This window comes from Lissotriton helveticus, chromosome 1_1 (genome assembly GCF_964261635.1).
Source record: "Lissotriton helveticus chromosome 1_1, aLisHel1.1, whole genome shotgun sequence".
NCBI lineage: Eukaryota > Metazoa > Chordata > Amphibia > Caudata > Salamandridae > Lissotriton > Lissotriton helveticus.
Window position 1 is genome coordinate 1,627,005,401 of NC_136057.1, and position 23,515 is coordinate 1,627,028,915.

General features: G+C 45.6%; 1 protein-coding gene across 2 annotated transcripts in view; it reads right to left on the reverse strand.

Moving 5' to 3' along the window:
• The window catches only part of LOC144829387 (uncharacterized), an 815,409-nt gene that overhangs the window by 59,904 nt on the left and 731,990 nt on the right, over positions 1–23,515 (reverse strand). For both annotated transcript variants that reach the window (XM_078688502.1, XM_078688493.1), the window contains one exon: positions 4,492–4,577. In XM_078688502.1, the coding sequence (XP_078544628.1) occupies positions 4,492–4,577 (86 nt within the window). The remainder of the gene's footprint in view (positions 1–4,491; positions 4,578–23,515) is intronic.

Consider the following 23,515-nt stretch of genomic DNA (forward strand, 5'->3'; position numbering starts at 1 on the left):
ACCGCAGGTAACACCGGTGGACCGGCAGGACGGTGCTGTGAAAATAGGTGTCCTGCAAGTATAATGCTACAATCCAGTCTCCAGGGTCGTGGGCAGACATGATCTGAGCCAGGGTCAACATTTTGAACTTCTCCTTCCGGAGGAAATGGTTGATGTTCATGAGATCCAAGATAGGACGCAGGCCCTTGTACTTCTTAGGCACCAGAAAGTAGTGGGAACAGCAACCACAACCTATAGACTATGTGAATGTTGGGTACGGTCAACTCTGTAGGGCTGTTGCAAAGATTTCTGCTCATACACAGAACTGTGCACAGAGACCTAGGACATTAGTGAATTGTGGTGTACCAGAAACTCACCTCAGTACTTTTCTTTGTGTTTGTAAAGCGCTCTGATACCCACGGGTCTAGCTAGCGCTATATAAAACGTTACAAATAAATAAAAAAATAAATAAACTTCTGGGGCAGGAACACATTTGATGGCTCCCTTGGCCAAGAGAGCCGTAACTTCCTGTAAGAGAAGGGCCAGAGGATCCCCAGACATTCGATGATACTGAGGTGGCATGGCTGGGGGGTAGTCTCAAAGGGGAGGGAGTAGACCCTTCGGACTATCTGCAAAACCCACCTGTCCGACATGGTGGTGCGCCAGTGGGGGAGATGACTGCCAAATTCTGCCACCCACTGGTGTGTGATGGGCGTTAAAGGTCCAGACTAGGAGGGTTAGGAGGCTGCTGCAGAGGGGGCGGTGATAGACTGGCCTGCCCGTTGGCCCCCAGAACCACGGCGGTGGTTCCCACGTCCCCCGCTGCGCTGGGGCTGAACAGCTTGCGCTGACCTGTGGCCCTGGAAGGAAAATGGTGGGGCACCCCCTCCGTAGCCACGAAAGGGGCAAAAAGCAGACAGTGCATTTCATGTGGTGGAGAGGTCCAAGGACTTGGCCATAGCCCGTGAGTCATTGAAGCGCTCTAGCGCATTGTCTGCTTTGTCGCAAACAGGCGACGGCCATCAAAGGGCATGTACATCAGGTGTTCTGGACATCCCTAGAAAAACCAGTCAACCTCAGCTAGGCGTAGCGTCGAAGGGCTACCAACGTTGAAATCATCCTACTCAGCGAGTCGGCGTTGTCCAGTCCACAGCGGATGGTAAACTTTGCTGCGTCTCTCCCCTTGGCAACTGCACAGGAGAACACGGCCTGGGCCTCCTCCTGGCACTGGGGCAGCACTTGCGCCACCATATCCCACATAGAGTGGGAATGACGGCCCAACAGACATGCAGTGTTTGCTGGTCACAGTCCCAAGCTCGAGGAAGAAAACATCTTCTTCCCAAGTTGGTCCAGCTTTTTGGATTCCCTATCAGGTGGAGCGTTAGGGAATGTTCCTTCGGATGTCAAGCCTTGCACCACCAAGCTCTCAGGGGTGTGGTGTTGGGAGAGGAAAGTGGGGGTCACACGGGGCTGGGTGAAATTGTCGGGCAATCATCCTATCCACAGGAGCCCCTGTGTTTGGCCTGGACCAAGTGCCCAAATGGATGTCGGTTAGGGCTTCATCATTGAATGGCAGCAGGGGCTCCGCAGAGCTCGCTGTCGGCTGAAGCACCGCTATCAGGAGGTTAGTCCTGACTGCCACCGTAGGAAGCTCGAGGTGGAGAGCCTTGGCCGCCATACGCAACACCACTGCATGTGACGCTCCCTCCTCAGTAGCCACGGTAGGTGGAGACAACATGCCAAGGTCTGGGGAGGTATCCAGACCACATGCATCCCCCAGTTCCTCTCTCCAGTCGTATCATAATCCAACTGGTCGGTCAAAGGGTCTCCAGGCCCTTCCCAGTCTTCCTCACCCTCCTTTGGCTGCCAATCTGGCTGAAAAGGGCGAGGGTGTAACACAGGCACAAAAGTACCCATCAGCGACGGATGATGCATCGGTTGACAGGTGCAGGGGTGCTTTGAGGCATCGGTGTCGAGGATGGTCAGAGGCTCGCTCACTCTGTCTTAGTGACCTGCTGAGGAGGGGGGAACAGGGCAGCAAGGCCACTCTCAGTGCAGGCCTGGTGGATCCTGATGCCCCTCAGTGGTCGGGTGTTGTGCTGTTGGAGTCCAGACTGGACCACCAACAAGCCTTGGTTGCTGCAACTGATCCAGAAGCCAGGGTATTGGTGATGGGCGGCTCCTAGTGTCTCCACACTTGGCAAGTGTGTTTTATTTGGCTCCCTGCCTTGACATGCTATTTTACTAGTCATCCTGCTTAAGTTGGTGTAAACTCCTCCTGCCTGAGCAGGCACTGTTTCTGACCTCTGAGAGCGGGAGTCTCAACTCCTATGGGGTCAGAAACTCATCTGTGGCGGCAGGCTGGACAGGAACAGTTGACCAGCCAGCACACTAGATGACTGGTAGGGTTCAGGGGGGTACCTCTAAGGTACCCTCTGGGTGCAGGTATTCATAAATCCATCATTGGAATCAGTGTGGGCTTATTAATACGAGGCGTTTGATACCAAACACTATGTATTTTAGTGAAGTAATGTAGCTGGGTAACTTGTTTTAACTAGTGCACAGTACATACCTTAAGATGGCTTCCCAGTTCACTTGCATTGTTTTAGTAATACAACTAGACATCATAGGGGCATATCTGCTTATGCAGATATGTCCACAAATAAAATATATTGCACCCTGCCTAAGGACTAACAGGCCTGCTGTAGACGCGACATGCAGTGACTTTAGCATGGCACAGGAGTGTGCCATGTTATGTTTTCACTCATGGTTTGCACCATGTTACACAACCTGCTATGACAATCTGTGTGGAATTTGCGTGTGCGCCCCGTAAGACTAAACAAATCTTTGTTGGTTTTACGCCCCTTCACAAAGGAAAGCCCATATCTAAATCAGGCATTTCTAGATGGATAATTAAATACATTCAGACATATGTCGAAGCTAAAAGGACTTTGCCTACACCGCCTAGGGCAAACTCTACTCGAAAGATAGGGCTTCTATGGCTTTTCTGGAAAATATCCCAATAGCTAACGTTTGTAAAGCATCTTCATGATTTACACCACAAACTTTCGCCAAACATTATTGTATGGATGTCTTAGCCCGTCAACAAGCCAACGTAGGTAAGGTAGTGGTACGTACTCTCTTTCAGAAAACTGCAACACCCACAGGTTAGCCACCACTTTTGGAGAGGTACTGCTTTACAGTCTAAGCAGAGCATGTTTATCTACAGCCGCACATACCTCAAACGCAATATGTTACGTATCCTAGAAGGCATCTCGTCGTGGCATGTAGTGCTGTAAATTCACATGAACCCACCCTCCTTCCCGGCCACAGGTGGCCGCTGCAGTTTTTTTACACTATTTTATTTACATTTACATCTCTTTATTGATATTTACTCTCATTCCTTTCTCATCAGTCTGCAGATAAAAACAATCTAACAAAGCAGTTGATGCCCATGGGTATTATCATCAAGAGGAGGAGTCACTTTGTCTCGTGACTTGAAAGACTTATGTAGAAAAACAACTTGCACACATTCAGACCCAACACTAGATGGAGGAAGTATGGAGAGCATGTGTATCTAAAACCACACATGCACTGAACACCCAGTTTCATACAGGTACATGGTCTGGTAATGTTCTGGCAGCACCTTGGGGCATGTGCGCCTCACTATATAACACCGGTGCAGATTCTCCCCATGCACGGCAGACATCTTTCAGCTCATCTTCGCCTTGGCTCCTACACAACTTCATTTCTTCAGTGCAGCCTCATTCAAGGACACCTTCAATGTCCTTGCAAAGCAGTGGTTCAGCTCTTCCTCGAAGTGTCAAGGCAGCCTTTCCTGGCCGTCAAAACAAAGACCCCAGGTTTTGCAGTATGGAACCTGGCAAGGGGAATTGGAGGTTTATAACTCCACTCCGAAGCACCGAAAATATTTTCCTGCCACTGGCGACCCTGAAATCTGTTGGAGAAATCTTGGAACACTGTCTGGAAGTTTCGGTCTCATCTTTATACCAAAGTTGCAGACTGCTTGTTGAGGGGTCCCTTAGAGTGGCACAATTCATGCTGCAGCCCTTATGGGCCCTCTTGAGTACCTCAGGCCCTATGTACCAGGATACCATTCATTAGCACCTGGCAGAGGGTGCTAAAGGTTTTGCCAACTGGGGGAACAATTGTAGAGTTTTGGAAACGAGCTCAGTCACTGGGGACCTGGTTAGCAGGAACCCAGTGCACTTTCAGTCATAATCCCATCATTTACCAGGCAAAACGTCTGGGTGACTATGTAAAAAGGGTCACTTTCCGACATAAAGTGCTTCTCCTTTAATATGTACATACACACCTCTGATGTGGACAACTGAGGCATTAAAAAAGAATGCCAAGTGCAGTTCAAGGTGAAGTTCTACCACTACAAATATTGTGGGAGTTTTGTGCACAATTTGATCAAGGAAACAGGAACTGGGCTAGTTTATTTCATAAGAATCATCTTCTTTATGCATCACCTACCCGCCAACTTACCAGTTTTCCAGCTGTTAGGTTTAGGTCCCCAAGCAAAAGAACTGCTTCCGGACATTGCATATGAAGTCTGTCCTCTTGGTGTAACTCTAGGAAAGGAAAGAGGAGGAGGAGGATAATAAATCTTAAAGCAGATATAAAAAAACAGGCATTCTTTCAAGAATGAACACAAACCATCAAAAATGCTGTGGCAAAATGCTTATTTACAAACATATTGTTAGGCTAGCCAATTTATTGCTTTATTAAATTAGAACAATTAAGTGGTCTAGCTTTGCTGAAAGAATATGTAAGAATCACTTTTTGAGGTTTTGCAGTCCTAGCTATGCAAATAGGATTGTAAAATGGTTGTATTCACAAGAGAATAATTATTTAGGGGACAGTGTTTCAGACTGTTTTAAAGAGATGTAGGAATTTTCAATCCATTCCAGATCAAACACTATATATGTGATGGACACCCCTGTTTGACGTTTGAAGTGGCAAGTACTCTAAATGAATTTCGTAGTTAAGCACCAACCAGTGCTGTGAACTACTGTTGCAAAGTGAATAGTGGTGGCTCCTTCACTAAGGTGGAGTAGCGTTGCCCCCACTGCTATTTAAGCAGTGCAAAAAAGAAATGATAATAACATGTTGTCTTTTTTTTTTTTTTTTTTTAGGCGGGGCTGGTCTCTGTGTCACCAGAGGAGAGTGAGGAGAGGTTTGCACTCCTCTAAGTGCGCATGATGGCTTGGCTGGCCACAGCCTCCCAGGCACTGCCTAAACAGCCAAACAGGCCGCTCAGGCCAATCACAATGCTGCTCATGCAGCGTTGTGATTGTATGGGAGAGTCTGGAAACCTGGGTGCTTGTAGTTTTTTCAGAGGATCTGAAGAGGACAGAGAAGAGACGTGCGGTCGTGAGGAAGAGAAGTACTTTTTTAAAAATCCATTACATCCGTGTGCCTCACCACCCCTGTTGGGAAGCAGCCGCCACTAGGCAATTGTTCAGTCTTGGCATGTGTTTTCTACTGTTTATGCCTGTATTGTATAGTGTCCTGAATTCCAAGGCTGAATAATTCTGATTTCACCTCATGCCTTTCTTCCACCAACATACGCTCCATGCCGCTTTCTCTTACTCTTGCAGTTTATTTATGATCCCTGCTTTCTCCCTTAGTCATTGTTTACAGTCTTACTCCTCCTTTCTCCCTTTTATGCCTTTCTCTCTTTTGTATCCTAATTCAAAGCCTGAACCCCAAAAATGAGTGCCAGTGGGACCTACCAGCAACCATCGACCTGAATTATCGCTGTTGGTGAACCCCTTAAATGGGTAATAAAAAAAAAAATTGCAATGCAATAGGTCTCGCATTTGCAAGTGTTTAAGCTAGTGACATTTTAAATGACAATGCCTTCTATTTTTCTGTTTTGATAATAGAACACATTAAAAAAAGGCACTGTCATTTACAATGCTAATAGCTCAAACTATGGTAAACGCGAGACCTACTTCATTTCGAAGAAGCGACCAACATTGTCTAGGGCTGATTGGAAAGTGAAAGTGAGCATGGCACACTTAATGTTGCAGAAAAGCATGTGGTGCCTGCAGTAGGAGAAACTCATTAAAGAAAATAGTGCCAACAGACTAAATATTAGATGATACCTGTCTAACAACCAGTCGACATAGGAAAGTTGTTAAAACGCCAAAAAACCTGTCATACAAAGCTGATGGCTGATTGAGCGCTATACAAGCGCAAAACAACAATAGCAACACCAACTGATTGCAAGACATCAACGACAGAGAATATGACACCTACTCTTTTCTTTTCCTATAATTTAAAGGGCCACGCGCCAGATCTTTTTGTTCACTTGTCCTGTCTAATCCCACCATCTGCCCACGTCTGCAGTGGCCATCAATACCAGAGACTGACAAACCACCCAGCAGCGCTCCCCCTTTCATTATTCTCTGTCGAGGTTGTGCGGCTGTCCAGCGGCCACGTTTCCCAGTGACACAGAGCATCACGAGGCATATTGCTATTAGTCTTTGTTTGAACAAGTGAACCATCCAGCAATCTACGATAATCAGCGCCGCCTCCGATCTTCATGCGACTAGCAAGTTAAATGGAAAGAAACGCTCGCTATTGTGAACTTTTAACCATCTATCAGCGAAAAATACATTTCCATGCAATCTCATAGCCACAATGGCCAGTGGAGAGACAGTGGTGCACAACTGCTGCGCAGGCTCCTTATATCAGATAAATCAGCGCATTTCTGGCCGGAATCACGCTTTGAAGCACCGGAAAGAAGCCTTCCTTGTTTACTCGCAAACTGAGCAATCAAATTTTACCCTTTTTTTAAGGTTGCATTAAAACACATCCAAGCGCACCTCGAATTTATTGCCGAAGGAGTACATAAATTGAATCATATCACTCTCGTCACTGGTCCCTCTATTTCATCTAGGTGAAAATGAAAGTTGAATCGCGCCTACATAAAAACAAGCCTGCAAATGAAATCACTTTTAGAGCCATGCTAGATAAAAAAAAGCGCGAGACGCACAGGGAAAGTTCTTACCTACTTAGGACATCCCGAGCTGAGCGTGCGTGCGCATTAAGAAAGCGAAACTGCTTAAGGCTTGCGACAACGTCAGTTGCGTGGAGCATGGGAGGGGGCATGGAGCGCGCAGCCGAAAGTGTCCGGGGCTCCCGTGAGCTAAGGGAGCCCCATGTATTGGAGAAGCGAGGTGAGAGCCCACCCCGCCTTCGTGAATGCCGCATGGTGCGGCCGGAGCAAGATTTCAGGCGGGGCTCCTGTGAGCAAAACGGAGCCCCGCGTGTTGCTGCGACAGTTACCGGGTGAAGAGGAGAGTTCCCCTTGCCATTGAGGAGACCAGCCTGATGAGTGGGGTTGAGTGGGAGGCATGCTGGACACCACGCATGGACAGGACAGTCGATGTGCACCCGTACGGCATGCGGCGTTATTAACTCCTGCTCGCACCATACGCGTCCACATCTCCTGTCCACGACTTGCCGTACGGGTGCACCTGTCCTGTCCCGCATCGCTAGGTAAGTCGGCAACAATAGATCTCGCCTAGGCGAACAGCGCATAGCGCTGCATGGCTAGGTGAGACCTAAAAAACATTTATGGACACCTGCCAGTAGGGCGATAGAAAGTTTTTAAAATAAATAAATGAATACAAGTAGGAGAAGTGAAGGGGTAACAAGTGGGGAGTGGCAGAAGATTGGAAAGGGGGCAACAAGTGGCAAGATGCAGGGGACAGGGGCAACAAGTGGAGATGGTCAGGGGAGGGGTAAGGGGGCAACAAGTGGGAGGTAGAAGGGAGAGGAAGGGGCAATATGGGGAGAAGGGGAAACAAGTCAGGATGGGCACGGCAGGGGAAGTGGCAACAAGTGTGGAAGAGGAAGGGTGTGGGAGCAATAGATGAATGTGGATTGTGGAATAAATATAAATGAGAGTGGCAGAGAAAGCAACGTACAAGCTGGGAGGACCGGGGAGTGATGGGTACCAGGCAAACAGGAAAGATTGAGAAAACATGTGCCTTTCCATGAAGTGATTAAAGGAAAAAAACACTAGTTACCTGAATGCAAGCACATCAGCAGTAGAAGTATAGAAATCATACCACAGACTGAAACACTCCTAGGTGGGGTAAACACAAGAATAGGGAGAAAAACCACTGAATCATGAGAAGACAAATGAGAGGGATAACAAAGCCATCCAATCACGAGCAAGACCAGCTTTATGTAAATTGGACAAAAGGTCTGGCCAACAGACTGCTAAGGTGATCTGAGAAGGCAATAAGAAGAGGATGTGCTGTTATTTTAACTCTGATTAAAGATGGCCGACTCGTAGGAGCTCTCAGAACGAGCTCCAAACCCTTTCGTGAATATTCCGGTCAGCGGCTACCAGCGCGGAAAACCAATCACATATGAGTAACAGGATTAACCTGAACATCATCGAGGATCATTTGCACATCGTTTACCGCACCTCATCACGGACTTCGGAGCTGAAGACGGTTGTGGCGCCATCCCTTGGAGTTTTCTGCCTCGTCGATGTGCGGAGGTGAGGGCTGAGCCGGCCTGGCCTCGTCTCGGCAGTCTGTCGTGCTCATGGGCTTTAGCTTGTGACTACCTCAGACAGTTGCCTTGGGAGCACTGGCTTGATCGGTGAAGGACAGACGATCCTTTGGGATGGCCCCCGGTGACCCACAACTCGTGACTTCAACACCCCGCTCCCTCAGCAGCACTCGGTCCCCCAGCTGAGGCTGCACGCGAGGGTGAAACAAGCCCTGCTAGACTCCGACTCGAGGCTGCAGGTTCTCCCCGCCGTTTGTAGCAGCCCTCGGCAGCATGCACGCAGTTCCCAGACCATCGCAAGTGCGATACGCCACCGCATGGACGGACCCCTGGTGACCGGGGGGCTAGACCCTGGTATGGCGGATTTTGGAGCGACAAGCCCCCGGAGTCATTGACCTGCGGCTGCAGGTTCCTCCCCCTTGGTTTGGAGCTCCTGAAGAATAGGGCGGAAAGTTCTGAAGGGCTGCGGCCGTGGCAGTCCATAAGAGGCCCCAGAACGAGGAGACAAAAATACTTCCAGGTCACCTAGTAAAAATCCCTACACAGCCCCGCCCCCCTCAAGAGCAGTTCTCAATTGCACATAATAACGCCGATAGTGCGTTTAATGTTACAACTTTGACTGAAGTCTCACTTGAAAAGAAAGGATCACTTTCAGTGCGAGGGGAGAGAAACATAGCCCTCATACATGAAAGGGACATTGTGGAAGCCAGCAGAACAATCTTGTTATGCCTTAACTCGACCTCAGCTTGAACATCTTGGCAAAGGTAATGACACCTACGTTTCATTTAACTTTTACTTTTATTTTTTACTTCTGGATATTCACTCGCATTTCGTGGTACATTTTTCTCTAAGATGGCAGTGGCTATGGTCTGTTAATTTTTACACTCTCAAAATGGCAGAGGCCATACAGATTAAAGCCATTGGGCCTCCCCTATCCACTGGGCACTTCAAACTATGCCTAACTGCTTCTCCTCTGAACTCATTTCACCACAACAGAAATAGGACTACTGCTGCTAGCATAGCTCCATACACAGGGAAACAGGACTATACTGGGCATCTTTTAGCTCCCAATCAGCCTAATGGACATTGAAAGAGCACTTCATTGCCTATCCCAGACTTACTGGAAACTGACAAAGGACTACTTAGTTGGTTTAGTTAGACCGCTCCCAAAGTGTCGGCCATCTTAGACTGTCTCCTCCATAGAGTTGTAACCCACTATTTCTGGGCAGACCCACCTCTCCACCTTAACACCACTAGGTGATCTGGAAGTATTTTAATCATAATCTCTTATTCTCTTTACCTTTACCCTACATACACTTCATGCATTTCATTTTCCTAGCCCCTGTCTTGTCTTTTCCTTCCTCTTCTGTCCCCCTCCTCTCACTCTGCACCAGGCACCGTTAACGATACCACCAGTGGACCTGAGGCCCCACCCCTGTTTCCCACTCAGCCCATGATTACCTAGCCCATTCCTCATCTGAGGGCCGCACCCTTCCTTTCTCCCCTCCCCCAAGCTCGCCCCGCCACATACCACCAACCCCTACGTGATTCACACCCACCTTGTGCCCCACACCATTCCTCTTCACCTACTGTGCTGCTGATATCATGGAGCTCACAGGCACTAATACCTACAACATCATTTATCCCCCCTCCCTCTCAAAAAAAGCAGCCAAATGATTCAAGCACACTTTTATAAAACTGCACCCCGAAATTCTCTTTGCTGATCCCGATTTCTCATCTCTCATTTTCCACACGAAACGAAGAGCCCAATGGAGGAGAGCGTTCCTAGCTTCACTCTCGGTGTCTTTCACGTGGAAAACCACGCATGGTCTAGCTATCTATACTTCCACCTCCCAACTCTTCCAAGCGACAGCTACCATCACCATCTACAACAACGGAACTATCCTCATTCAAGCCACAGACCGTAGTTTTAATCTCTGGGACAACATCTTCCCCATCATAAAAAAATCTTGTGTCCAATCCCCAATCTGCTACCCTTTCTACTCCCATTTCCACCACACATTCTGTAACATCTGTCACCCAATCTGACAGCTGCGCTCCTCTACCACCCCGCCCACGACTTACATCGGACTCTTACAACACTTCCACCCAGACTACCCCTCACACCAACACACCTCACATCACTTCTTCTAACCCACACACTCCACCTCCCAGCACGCCTGACAGCCTCGCCCCCCTATCACCCCTTCGTATACGGTCATCTGAATCAGATTGTACTCCCGCCCTGACTACCCCGCCCACCAACTCACCTCACATCACTGCACCTAACCCACACCCTCTGCCTCCCAGCACGTCTAAGATATCATACACTCCCCAATAGATATTGAACCCACAGCTCCCCTCCACCCTAACATCATCCCCCTATAACCATCTCTCCCGTTACTTCATCCCGCCCCACAATTGCACTCCTCACCCATATTCCCCCATCACAGCCTCCCCTCCCCAGGTCAGATGTTCGCACGTAATAGGACACCCCAATACACTCTGAAAACAGGCTGCCCTCAGAACACACTCCGCTTCCATTTTCCCATCCCATACCCACGTATCAGTCAGCCATCCCCGCAACTCAGACATCTACATACACAACTCATCCTCCCACACTCGCTAGATTGCTGCCAACACTACTCACCACAGAACCCGATCACACACCCAACTGGCCCACCTCGCAGCCATCCACTTGCAATACACAACCACCTACATCACTCTTTACCCCACCAGACCCACGATTGGATGAGATTATAACCGCACTTCACCAAATCAAACAGGAACTCCAGGCTTTTAAGGTGGTTTTTTCGAGACAACCTTGGCACTATTTCCTCAAGAACATCTAACTCTAGAGAGTGCCCATACCACCTACCACCACCCCGAAAATTACCCCACCCAGCTGGAAAACAGTTCCCTCCCATAACACATTAACCCGGCCAATGCGATGCATCAATCCGCTCGCGGAGAGCGACTTCTCTTTTTACTACTCTCTTATGAACCCTCCATCTCGAACCCCTTAGTTACCACTCATACGACCATCCCTATTATTCCCCTCAATCCATTCAGGCCCTCTACACACAACATCAGAGGAATTATCCAACCTAAGAAGAATCCCTGTCACTCAAGATCCCACGTTTTCCCTCATCACACCCAGTCTTAAATGCACACTCCTAAACTGTAGATCTGCCTCAAGGCACGCAACGGATATAGCTGACCTCATCATATCACAGGAGCTGGACCTGATAATGCTAAACGAAACCTGGCTAACAGACTCCTCCACGCCACTCATCAACATTCTAGTGCCCCCTAACTACGACATCATTAGATTGGATAGAATTGACAAGATAGGGGGAGGGATCGCCTGTATATATCGTAGCAACATTACGGTTAACAGAGCCATATCCCCTGTATTTCCCTCTTGTGAATACTTATATGTCTCGACATCAGAAGCATTGGCAAACCAGTATGCTCGCTTCACATCATCTATCATCCACCTGGGGACAACCTCATCTTTACTGAACACCTCATGGATATGATCTCATCGAACACTGGATGGCAAAATACCCAAATATTCCTTGGCGACTTCAATCTCCATTGGAACGACCACAACGATGCAGTGGTCAATAGTCTCAGAAACTTCTTGGATGATCTCTACCTCACCCAAATTTGCAACAGCTCTACACAAAAGCGACATCATTCAGGTCGAGTCCATCTTACCCTGTGACTAGTCGGACCACCATATTATCACCTTTTTTTATCAAGGAAACAGTGAAACTCAACTCGGTTCAATCTACTAAACCAAAGATTTGGAGTAGAGACTGGAAAAAACTCAATCCCAACACATTACCTGCCTCTAGCTACAACCTTCTTCTGCCCCTGCAGGCTCTTCTGACGTTCATGATCTCACTAACCATTACCTCAATTTCATGACCTCAATAATTAACAAGGCAGCCCCCCTTCAACTTAAGAGAGTCTCCACTAAAGACTCTAAGCACTGGTACAACGGTCTACTTAACGAAGACAGACGGTCTCTCAGAACGTAGGAACGCAACTGGAGATCAGCTCCATCTGCTAACCACCTCAAATTACTCAGGGAAAAGAGAAATGCTTATTACAGAAAGATTAAGCGCACAAAGGCAAATTTTTTCAGCCACCAACTAGTCCAAGCAAGAAATGGTCCCCAAAAACTTTTTGAGTTAATCAAAACTCAACCTAAGGGTGCTCCTCAACGGCTACAAGATTTAGCCCGTCCACAACCCAACTGTGAAGAATTTTCCGCCTTCTTTAATCAGAAGACTGACAACATCAGGAAGGATCTCTTAAAAGACCTACTACTACACAGCGTTACTCAGACGATAACGCCCCCTTCATTCCCAACTGCGCCACTCCAAAGCCACTCAAAGTTTGACCTAAAAAATGACGCAACCTGGTCATCCTTTGCTACTTACACTGAAGAAGCTCTAGGCAAGATTCTTAATACCCTGAAGCCTGCCAATCGCCTCACCGATCCTCTTCCTGCAAGCGCCGTTAAAGACTTAAACCCATGGCTTCTTCCTCTCTGGATCAAAATCATTAACAGTTCACTGCAACAAGGCAGCCTCAAAGTCGGACAGGTATCACCCATTCTAAAGAAACTAACAGCTGACCCTACGGACCTAAACACCTATCGTCCTATCACCAATATTCCTACCCTGACCAACCTACTTGAAAAATGTGTACACCACCAACTGACTACACATATTGATCACATTGACCTTCTTAAGAAATACCAATCTGGCTTCAGAGCAGGCCACAGCACTGAATCAGCCATGACACATTGACGATGCGTTACAAATCCTTGACCAGAACGGATCATGCCTACTCTTCCTGCTCGACCTATCCTCAGCCTTCGATACGGTCAAACGTGAGAATCTGTTAGATCTCCTGAAACATAGAATGGGGCTATCAGGCTCAGTGCTAAACAGGTTTACCTCCTTTCTCCATAACCGAACGAAAAAATTCAAGGTCAACAACACTCTCTCCGAACCCGTACCAGTAACACTCAGCCACGGCCGGTAGTAGGTTTTCCTGCAGGGCGGTGATGTGGGAAAGGGGGAGGGGGGGGGGGGGGTTGTAATGTATGGATTACGGGTTTAACAGGTAAGTAAACATATAAATAAATAAAACGAATTTTGTTGCGCGCACTGAATCGCATTTGGTGATGCAGTGCACACAACAAAATGTTTTATTTATTTATATGTTTACTTACCTGTTAAAGTCCGTAATCCATACATTACAACCCCCAACCCTGCCCCTCCCCACGTCACCGCCCTGCAGGAAAACCTACTACCGGCCGCGGCTGGTAACGCTGGGCGTCCCGCAAGGGTCAGCACTATCTCCGACATTGTTTAACCTGTTCATGGAACCACTCACCAAAATACTTCATGAGTCTAACGTGCAATATCATATGTACGCTGACGATACACAGCTTTATCTTATGATCAACACCCTAGAAGACATTAAATCACTTAACACAACTCACAGTAAACACCCAGACCTGGCTGGCAGAGAACCACCTCAAATTGAATGCTCTTTAAACAGAATTCCTCCTTATAGCCCCTTCCGCCAAAGGCCCCATAATGCAAAATTTGATTACGGCACTCAAAATTCAACCAACCATAATGGACTCAGGAAAATCCTTAGGAATAACTCTCGACAGCAACCTCACTATGCAGAATCACATCAACAACGCTTCAAGTGGAGCAAAATTCCAGATAAACACTTTGAGGAAGCTGAAACCCTTCTTGCAAGCAAATGACTTCAAGCTGGCAGTACAAGCGCTAGTTATCCCTCGTGTGGAGTACGGAAGTGTCTCTGTGTGGCCTTCCAAAAGCCACTACAGCTCCCCTCAGAGCTTTCATAAATGCGGCAGCGAGACTCATCACCGGTTCGAAAACAAGGTCTCATTTCCCCAGACTTAAAATCCTCGAATTGGCTACTGTTTGAAGCCAGAATTCATCTAAAAATAGCGTGCATGACGCATAAGGCCATACATCACAATGCACCCAACTACCTGGCACAGAAACTGAAAATCTCTGGGGGCTCTAGATCTTCAAGAAGTGCGGAAAACCTTCTACTGAAACTTCAAAGATTAAAAAAAAAAGAAAACCTACAAAGGAGCCTTCTCTGGGATGGTGCCGAGGATATGTAATACACTTCCCCCAGAAACCAGACTGAATGCTTCTACCGCGATTCTCATGGCAAAATTCACCTGATCATAGTCTAATGAAGATATGATCTCATTCCTACCCTCACTAGTAATCCTCACTATTACAAGAGTCCAATATGACATCCTAGTCACGCTATCTACCTTCAAACTGATTCAACAGGTTTACCATGTTTGGGTCCTCATACTCTCCTGTGCAATTTGTTGATTATGTATATCTGTTTTACTTGCTTCTATTTGCCTCTTTAACTAGATGTATCCAATGTAAAGCGCTCTGATATCCGCAAGGATCTTGTTCGCACTCTATAAAACCTTCAAAATAAATAAATAAATAAAAACACTTTTCTGTGTGTAACATTCATTCTGAAATTCCACCGACAAACAGTGGCCGTGACTGTTTGAACTATTAGATTTCACAGGGGTGGCAGTGCTCTGCAATGCAAAGGTGATATTTCTGGGAGATTGTAACATACATCTGCCAATCTTTCTGACATCAGCTAGATTACATAGGCACTCAAGATCAGCAAGATTATAGACTTCTACTTCTATTGATAAGGTAGAACGGCCCTGGATTCTATCGTCTCCCCCTACTCCATCCCATCTGTCGCTCCACATGTCCTAATATCTGGTCAGACCGCTTTCAGATCTTTTGACTTTAGCTTAGCCTAGGCAGTCACCTCAGCCCCAGTGGGGACTCAAAGAATGTTATAAGAAGAAATTAGAGGTGGATTAAGCTCATTTGAGGGAGCCATTAGTGTGTCTTAACATAAAACATCTTACAATAGGTCTACTGTGAATGTGTGAATCCTACTCTCCTTGCTTTGTGGTTCTGTTGGGAAAACACTTATGACCATGTACCTAGCTCTAGCCCTTGTGCACCCTATTCTGAGGGAAGGGATAAAAAAAAAAACTGTTACTTGTACTGATATTTTTGAAGCTTGAAACTCTTCTAGATTTATGTGGTTTGCACAATTCGGCCATCTAGTGGTTGAGTCAGTAGGTGTCTGTTTCCCTTAGATGTTTGTTAGCGTGAGGGTAGGAGTCAATTTAGGAGGAGCTCCGTATGGTGTTGACCGTAATCCCACAATGCCCATGTGTGTGCCCAACATGTTAGATTTTTATTTTACCTTCCACTAACATCCTGCGTGGGAAGGTGGGGGTGTCCCATGTGAATCTAGAAGACTTTCAAACTGTAAAACCATAATTACGGGTAACTGGTTTCTTTTGCAGCATGATACCCCTTCTAGATTCACATACTTAGCACAGATTATAGCGATACCTGCCTAGTGGCTGTGGGTAGATGAGGGAGTAGAAGCAAAAATGTTTCTAACTACAGCATGTCCAACTTCAATCTCCTTGCGCGATTGCAAAGCAATGCAGTAATGCTTTTTGAAAGTATGCTCCGAAGCTCATGTGGCTGCCTGGCATATTTCTTGTACAGAGATATTGGTCATAAAGTCCATAGTAGACCCCTTCTTCCTGGTCATGTGTGCCCTTCATTTAGTGAGCAAAGGTTTGTTTGGTAGTGTATACACAGCTGAACAGTCGGTACAATCCCCCTAGCAATGGTATTCTTAGATACGGCTGTCTCAAGAGCCTGTGCTGAAGGGCCCACAAGGAACTGTTGTGTTCTGATACTGATAACTGCATGAAATACATAACTGCCCTCCTAACATCCAATGTGTATAGGGCTCTTTCTGCTGCTTTGTAGGCTTTTAAAAGAAGGATGGTATAGTAACGGTCTGGTTTATATGAAAAGGTAAGATGACCTTTGGTAGGAATTTTGGGTGAATCCACACGATTACTTATCTTTGTGTATAGGTATGTATGGCTCTTACACGGTTAGAAGTTGTATATCACTCACACTTCTTAGTGATGTGATAGCTACCAAGAACATCGATCTCAATGTAAGTTGTAGGAGTACAAGGCTGTGTTCATTAACCGTGCTAACACTAGGTTAAGATTCCAATGCAGGGAGGTAGCTCTCTATTTTCAGCAGCTCTTTCGTAGGAGGATGACTCACAGCTATTATTGAAGTTTGATCAACAATCACATAACTGTATACCTCTAGGAATTATTTTCAAAAAATTAATTTCTGCATTGCCAACATTTTCTTAAACTTGAAATGGTGAGGAAAATGAAGATCTTGATTGTTCCAGAAGGGCTTCTTACAAGCCAGGCAAATGCAAGAGCTTGTGCAGTTGTTGATAGGCTCCATAGATTTAGCAACCATGCACAATACGCTTTACCAGATGTAGTGGGATTACTTATGGGCTTGATTAACTAAATCTCGAGTCGATGAAGGTTCTCTATGGTAATAGTTCAGCTAGGGTGTTAGGTAACGGGGCACTAACACGGAAATGTAAGATTGGTAGGGGCACTAGGCAGGGTTGCCCGTTGTCCACTCTTTGTTTTAATCTTAAATTGAAACCTTTCCACAGAGGCTAGGAGAAGAACCAGTAAGCAAACCTTTTAGGGTGCAAGGTTTCTCAAAAAAATTTGCTATAAGCGGATGACTTCATAGTATATACCGTTAGTGTAAAGGAATCTCTCTGCAGATTTTACATACTTGCTAAAGAGTTCTGGCGATCTCAGGGTATGCCATTATTCAAGACCAGACTGAGATATTGCTTTGGAATCAGGTCCTGTAATCTGGATTAAAAAAATCTGGTTAAAAAAATAAATAAGGTATTTGGGAATTAAGATATAACCAAATTTGGAGGTGATTTCAGATAATTTTAAAAAAGTTTGTGAGATTAAGGCTATTTACAGAAGGTGGCAAAATCTATCCTTGAATATTTATGGCAGAGTCAACTTGGTAAAACTGACTATTTTACCAAGAGATTCCTTTTTCTTTAATTGTATCCCCCTTTCGTTTGACAAAAAACATTTCTAAAAAACAGGTAGACAATAACAGTTTTATATGGGCTTCCAAGGGGGCTAGACCATCTTGGAAGGAATTGAGATGTAACCTAAGGCAAAGGAGCTCTGCAACTCCCAGATATCCAACTGTATTGTATGACATTTCAATTCAAGTCAATGATTTTCTTGACTTCCTGGCGGGGGGAGGGTGAGGTGAGAAGGGGGAGGAGTCTCAGATAAAGCATATAAGTTTAGTGTTATATTACATACGCATGGGTAAAGAAAGGATTTCGCTCTAGAAGTTTGGAGACCCAAGGTACTTTAAGAAAGTGTGGGTAAAGGTGTTAAAATCTGTGGCTGACTTCTGGTGCACACTGCGGAGAAGATGGGCAATACAATATTATTCTACACTTTCTGCAATATGGGATTACCCGGGCAGCAAAACCCGTGATTGTTTAAAGGATGGTCTTTGTTCCCCGCTCCAGGCTGTATCGGGATATCAAGCTTATTCTGCTACCCCAGAAGGAACCCGAAAGATTGCTACATTTTATGATCTTGTGTGTCAAGGAAAAGATGAGAAAATTAATGCTGTCTGATGTAGACCTAGAGAAAACTTGATAGGCATCTTTTGGTATGTTATATGATACTATGAAACCGGTCGCATTCAAAAGGAATCACTTGTCCACAGTATATTGGATATATTGGGCACCATATAAACAATCTAAGCTCCCGGGGAGGCAAGAATCTAGATGCAAGAAGTGTAATTGTCTAAAGGAGGATGAATTTCACATGTTCATGGAATGCCTAAACTTTCAGGATTTCTGGGATGTTAGTTTGATTCTTGCTAAAGTTTTGAGGCAGGCTATTTTGATTTCCCCTTTACTCGTCTTGTTTGGAACACAATCAGGAGGGATGTTGAATGGGGATAGCATGATGAAGCAGAAGCTTAGGTTCTACCTAGTACTATTAGCCAGCTGTATGATCTGTGGAAAATGTGTTGAACCATTGCCTCTGGGCCATAGGGAACGGATAACACTGGTAAAGAAGTCTTGCGTCTGTGACTCAAAATAGCTTAGTCTTAATAAGAAAACAAACTATTGGTCTCCAATGATTGAAAGGTTTAGTTCCCGGTCTGAGTGGGCCCAATGATTAGAACACCTCACTATGCTGATGAAGGTTAATTTTTGTAGAGTATGACAGCCACAGAGTCCAGCCACAAGAGCTATGGTTTCTCCATCACTTGGTGGTAGGATATAATGGCTATGAGACCTAAGGTGACAAGAACAAAAAAAAAAGGAAAACAAGATCTTGATTGTTGCCAACAACTACAGTGTTAAAAGAACAATTGATGGACAGAACATTTTCATACATTTACCCCAGAGATCTATGCCTAAATCCATTGTTGTTTGCTCACCATGACATTCCAGTTTGAACTCAGCCATATGCAAATCAGTCTTGACCCTGCTCCCAATGGGAACAGTACAGCCCGAACTGCCAGGCCAGGTCCTCCCTGGACTGGAAACAAGCATCCTAGGACAGGTTTCAGGTTTTCACCCCTCATCAGCCAGGATAGCTTGACTCCAGTGGCCTGGAGAACACGGGACCCACATCTGGGCATAACCGTCCCACTCGGGGTGACAAATGCAAAAAGAACAATTGATGGACAGAGTGCAGAAACAATGTCATACATGCCCCCCAGTACAGAGATCAGGGCCTAAATCCATAGTTTTTTGCTCCCCAAGCCATTCCAGTTTGGACCCAGCAATATGCAAATCAGTCTTGACCCTGCGCCCAATCCGAACAGTTCAACTCGAACTGCCAGGCCAGATCCTCCCTGGACTGGAAACAAACATCCTAAGACCGGACCGGACTGGACTCAAGGTGACAAATGCAAAAAGAACAATTGATGGACAGAATACAGAACAATGTCATATTCACCCCAGTACAGAGATCTGGGCCTAAACACATTTTTTTTTGTTCCCCATGCCATTCCAGTTTGGATCCAGGCATGTTGGTACAACAACCTGCATCATGCCCGACATCATGGGTTCTCTCCCAGCTAAGAATCTAGGAGGGATTGTTAAACATGAGCTAAGTTTCAATATGCAAATCCAGAGTGTCCGGTTCAACAGCTTCTTTCACATGCATGTTCTAAGAAAGAACCTCCCTTTTATTAATAGGGAACAACAAGCAGTGACAGTGGGAGTGGTGATCCTGTTTCTCCTTGACTGTGTAAGTTATGTTGATCCATTGCCAGGTGAAAGCCTCAATTGGGAAGCTTCAATAATTACAAAATTATGGCTGTTAGGGCAGCATGTGTGCTTAAACAATTTGAACAAGACTTGCCAACGCATGCCACTCATTACAGGAGCTTCTACAGAAACAGTAATCCCTCTAAATTTGGCTCCTCCAACCACTTTTTTTTTTTTTTTTTAATACTAGTACCCTCTCCTAGAAGGATTTCCGTAGACCCAAGCTTTGGAATGAACTGCTACTACAGTTACATCTTAAGGGTTTCCCTCATTTCAAGACTACTCTTAAAACGTACACATTTGCTTTTATTCTCTCTCACTACTTTAAAAAAAATCTTTTTATTTGATTTTAAGTTTAATAACTGTGGGAGGAATGGCAGAAAAAGAATCAAGGAGCCTTAATGTGCTTGTCAATTTTGGCGCATTTTTATTCAGGGGTGTTTTAAAGTGAAGTATAAAAATAATAATATAAAGTCCTTAGTCTTCTTTCTTACTAGAATGTTTGCTCATCTTCTTTCCTTTTAAGGTGATCTTCTTCCAAGAGGGCGTCCCCAGGCGTCTCAGAAAAAGAAGAAGGTGGCGGTAAGTATGCTGTTTTTAGTCACACAGGTTTTAGGATAGCATCCTTCACCACACCCGGGAGTGCTGGGAAATTAGAAGGGCCTGAGCTTTGGGGTTTGTGGTTATATCAGTAATTCCCTATGTTGATCACTGGGGTTCTTTGGGATTAGGGTTCTCATCTCCCCCCGTGATTCCGGTTGGCAAGCAAGTGGTATTAAATAATAACACAAGCAAAAATCTGTAAGTGCGGGGTAAAAGATTGTTAAAACAAATAAGGGAGTGTCCTGTCACTCCCTTTTCTTCTCATTGGTTTATGATGAGACCACTATGTCCCTGTTCTTTTCTTTCCTAGACAGGATAGATACCTTTTGATAAGAGAAGTTTCCCTGGAGAACAACAACAAAGGAAAAAGAAAAAAAGGACCGTCCCATAAACAATATATTAACTCCTTCCTCCTGAGGAGAATATTGTGCACTATTTGTGACCCGGGTGGTTTTAAATTCCTTAATGACCCCTGCCCTCTTCCCTTCAAACTTCGAGCAGTCCCCTAGTCCCCTCCCTCGCCTAAGGTACATACTGAGTCTGCCGCAACTGTCCTGAGTTGCGGTGGTGTGTAGGCATTCCCTGTGGGCGTCCACCACTCTTCACTTCAGTTCTCTGCAGTCTCATCCTCTTCGTCCATCGCTTCCTCCAGTTGGTGGTTCCCTGACAGCATCTCTTCAGGATTCCCTTGCGGCTTCTCCGGTCCGTGGTCTCGGACGTCTTCCTGGTCTCGCTGACCCTGCCCTCTGGCCGCTTGCGCTCCCCTTAGACTGCAGACATCCCTTTCTCCCTCGGTCTGCTTTCCTCATTGGTTCCTAGGAAAGTGGGCTAGCCTTCTCCTTGCGAGAAAGTCATTTTTACTTTTAACCCCTTGTATTCTTTCTTTACAGGGACGGGCTTTCTGCGAGGGTCCAAAAGCACTGGGGTGAGTAAGGCAAGTTACATGAGATGATGGCTTCTCCCTCCTCACAATAACACAAAACTTTCTCACAGCTTAGACATGCAGGTTGAAGTAAGCATATAGATTCAACAATCCAGCCTAGTTCTTTCTAAGTCAAATACATTTAATCACGATGAACTATATCTTGCGTTATTTTAGTGAGCGACCACGTACCGTATAGACAGATTTCTCAGCTGCCATACATATGTCCATGTCCCGGGTCCATTCTTTAATCATTAGGTGAACAGAGTTGGGCAAGATCCCATTTGGCTAACATCATTCCAATGGCCATTAGTTGATGGGTGCCCATTGAGTCAGTCTCTATCTCTTTGATACCCAAGGAGGGATGTTTAGGGTTCAGCATCAGAATAGAATCCACAATCCTGATAAGGTTGAGATATATTTTGGTCTAGTCTCAGGTAATGAGAGGGCAATCCCATATTGTTTGAAAGAAGCCAGCGTGCTCAGGATGGCATCTCTTAAACAATTATCTATTTTTCTACCCATAAGCCGTAGCTTATTTGGGTCATGGTCCACCTGATAAAAGAATTTGAATTCATGAAGTTATTTACCTTCGGTAGCGATGTCTAGCCGCAGATTCCTTAACTTTTGAATGTTCCCCAGGTGTCAAACTATCCAGAGATTTTTCAGCAGCACCTCCGCAACCAGGGGACGGTGTCACAGGGCCCCAAGAGTCTACGTTTACTCCAGTTGTGATGTCAGTTGAGCCACCCAAGTCCTCCATGGCGCTCGGATGTCCGTATCTTCTGTGAAACCTACTGCGTCAAAACACAGACACTACAGAAACTGGCTGTGGAAACAGTGTGCCAAAAATATCAAAAATCTCTGAAACAATTAGAAAGTAGCAATAAATGGTATGTTAATACCAGCCAAGGACTTTAAGGAAACAACCAAATGAATCAATGAAGTACAAGCTACATGAAACCATGTGCACTGGTGTATAAACCAACTTTGCAAAAGAAAACACCTCTCACTGTACAAGTCTCTCAAATTTAAACGAATGGTATGGTAATACCCGAACAAGACCTATGAGGCAAGACTACATGGTTTGTTGATTCACACCACTACATGAAACAGTGATCACTGGAGTATAAAATCAGTACTGAAAAGGGGAAGAACCTCTACATCATATTTAGTTTGCAGAGCGGGGAGGGTGGGCAGGGCGTTAAGGAATCTGCAGATAGACTATGTCTCTACCAGATACATTGTTACTTATGGTAAGTAACTTTTCCATCTGACAAATACATGCAGATTCCTTAACTTTTGGATTAAATAGCATAGCTATATCCAACCAGGAGGTGGGCCTGCGAACCAATTCTACAAAAGTTCAGAAAGAGAACTAGCTGTTCAAAATTAGCCACAGACCAGACAGGAATTGGAGGAAATAGAGCATGGCTTCTTATAAAAATCGTGGCAATAACCACAGACAATGTAAATCATAAACAACCCTGCAGGCACGGAAAAAAACAAAGCCTAACGGGAAACAGCAAAATCCTGCCACAAGATACCAATACCTACAAAAGGTCTCCGAGAGGACCAACCGGTCTAAACAAAAAAGAGACCAAACACATGTAGGAAAGACTATTTATATAAACCGAGGCAAGGACCACAGGAAAGTAACGTGAAATTTCCTGTAGGCACAGCAAAATGGGACTCCAGAGATGGAGAGTAATCTTCATCCAAACACAACCAACAGTCATATCAACAAGTACATGATCCCAAGGATGAAGTGTCAGGGCCGTATTGTGTCAGGGCATGGCGGAGCTGTAAGTAGTGGAAGAATTAAGTTTTATGCAACTCAAACTCCTCAGTGAGCATGTCAAAGGGCTTGACATAATTGCCTACCCAGGTGTCGGCACTTTTGAAATTCCAATTAAGTCTCAGGCTTTGAAACCATCTAGTTACCACACCTGGGAGAGCCAGGATCCTCGCTATAGAAGAGTTTCACTGGGGATGAACTTAAACCATTCAATAAATTTAAGGCCATTATGTCATCAAATGGGGGCGTCAGAGTCAGCTCCAGCATCACCCTGGGAACAAATGAGCCATATTATATTGCTTCTAGGCCCCAATTTTGCAACT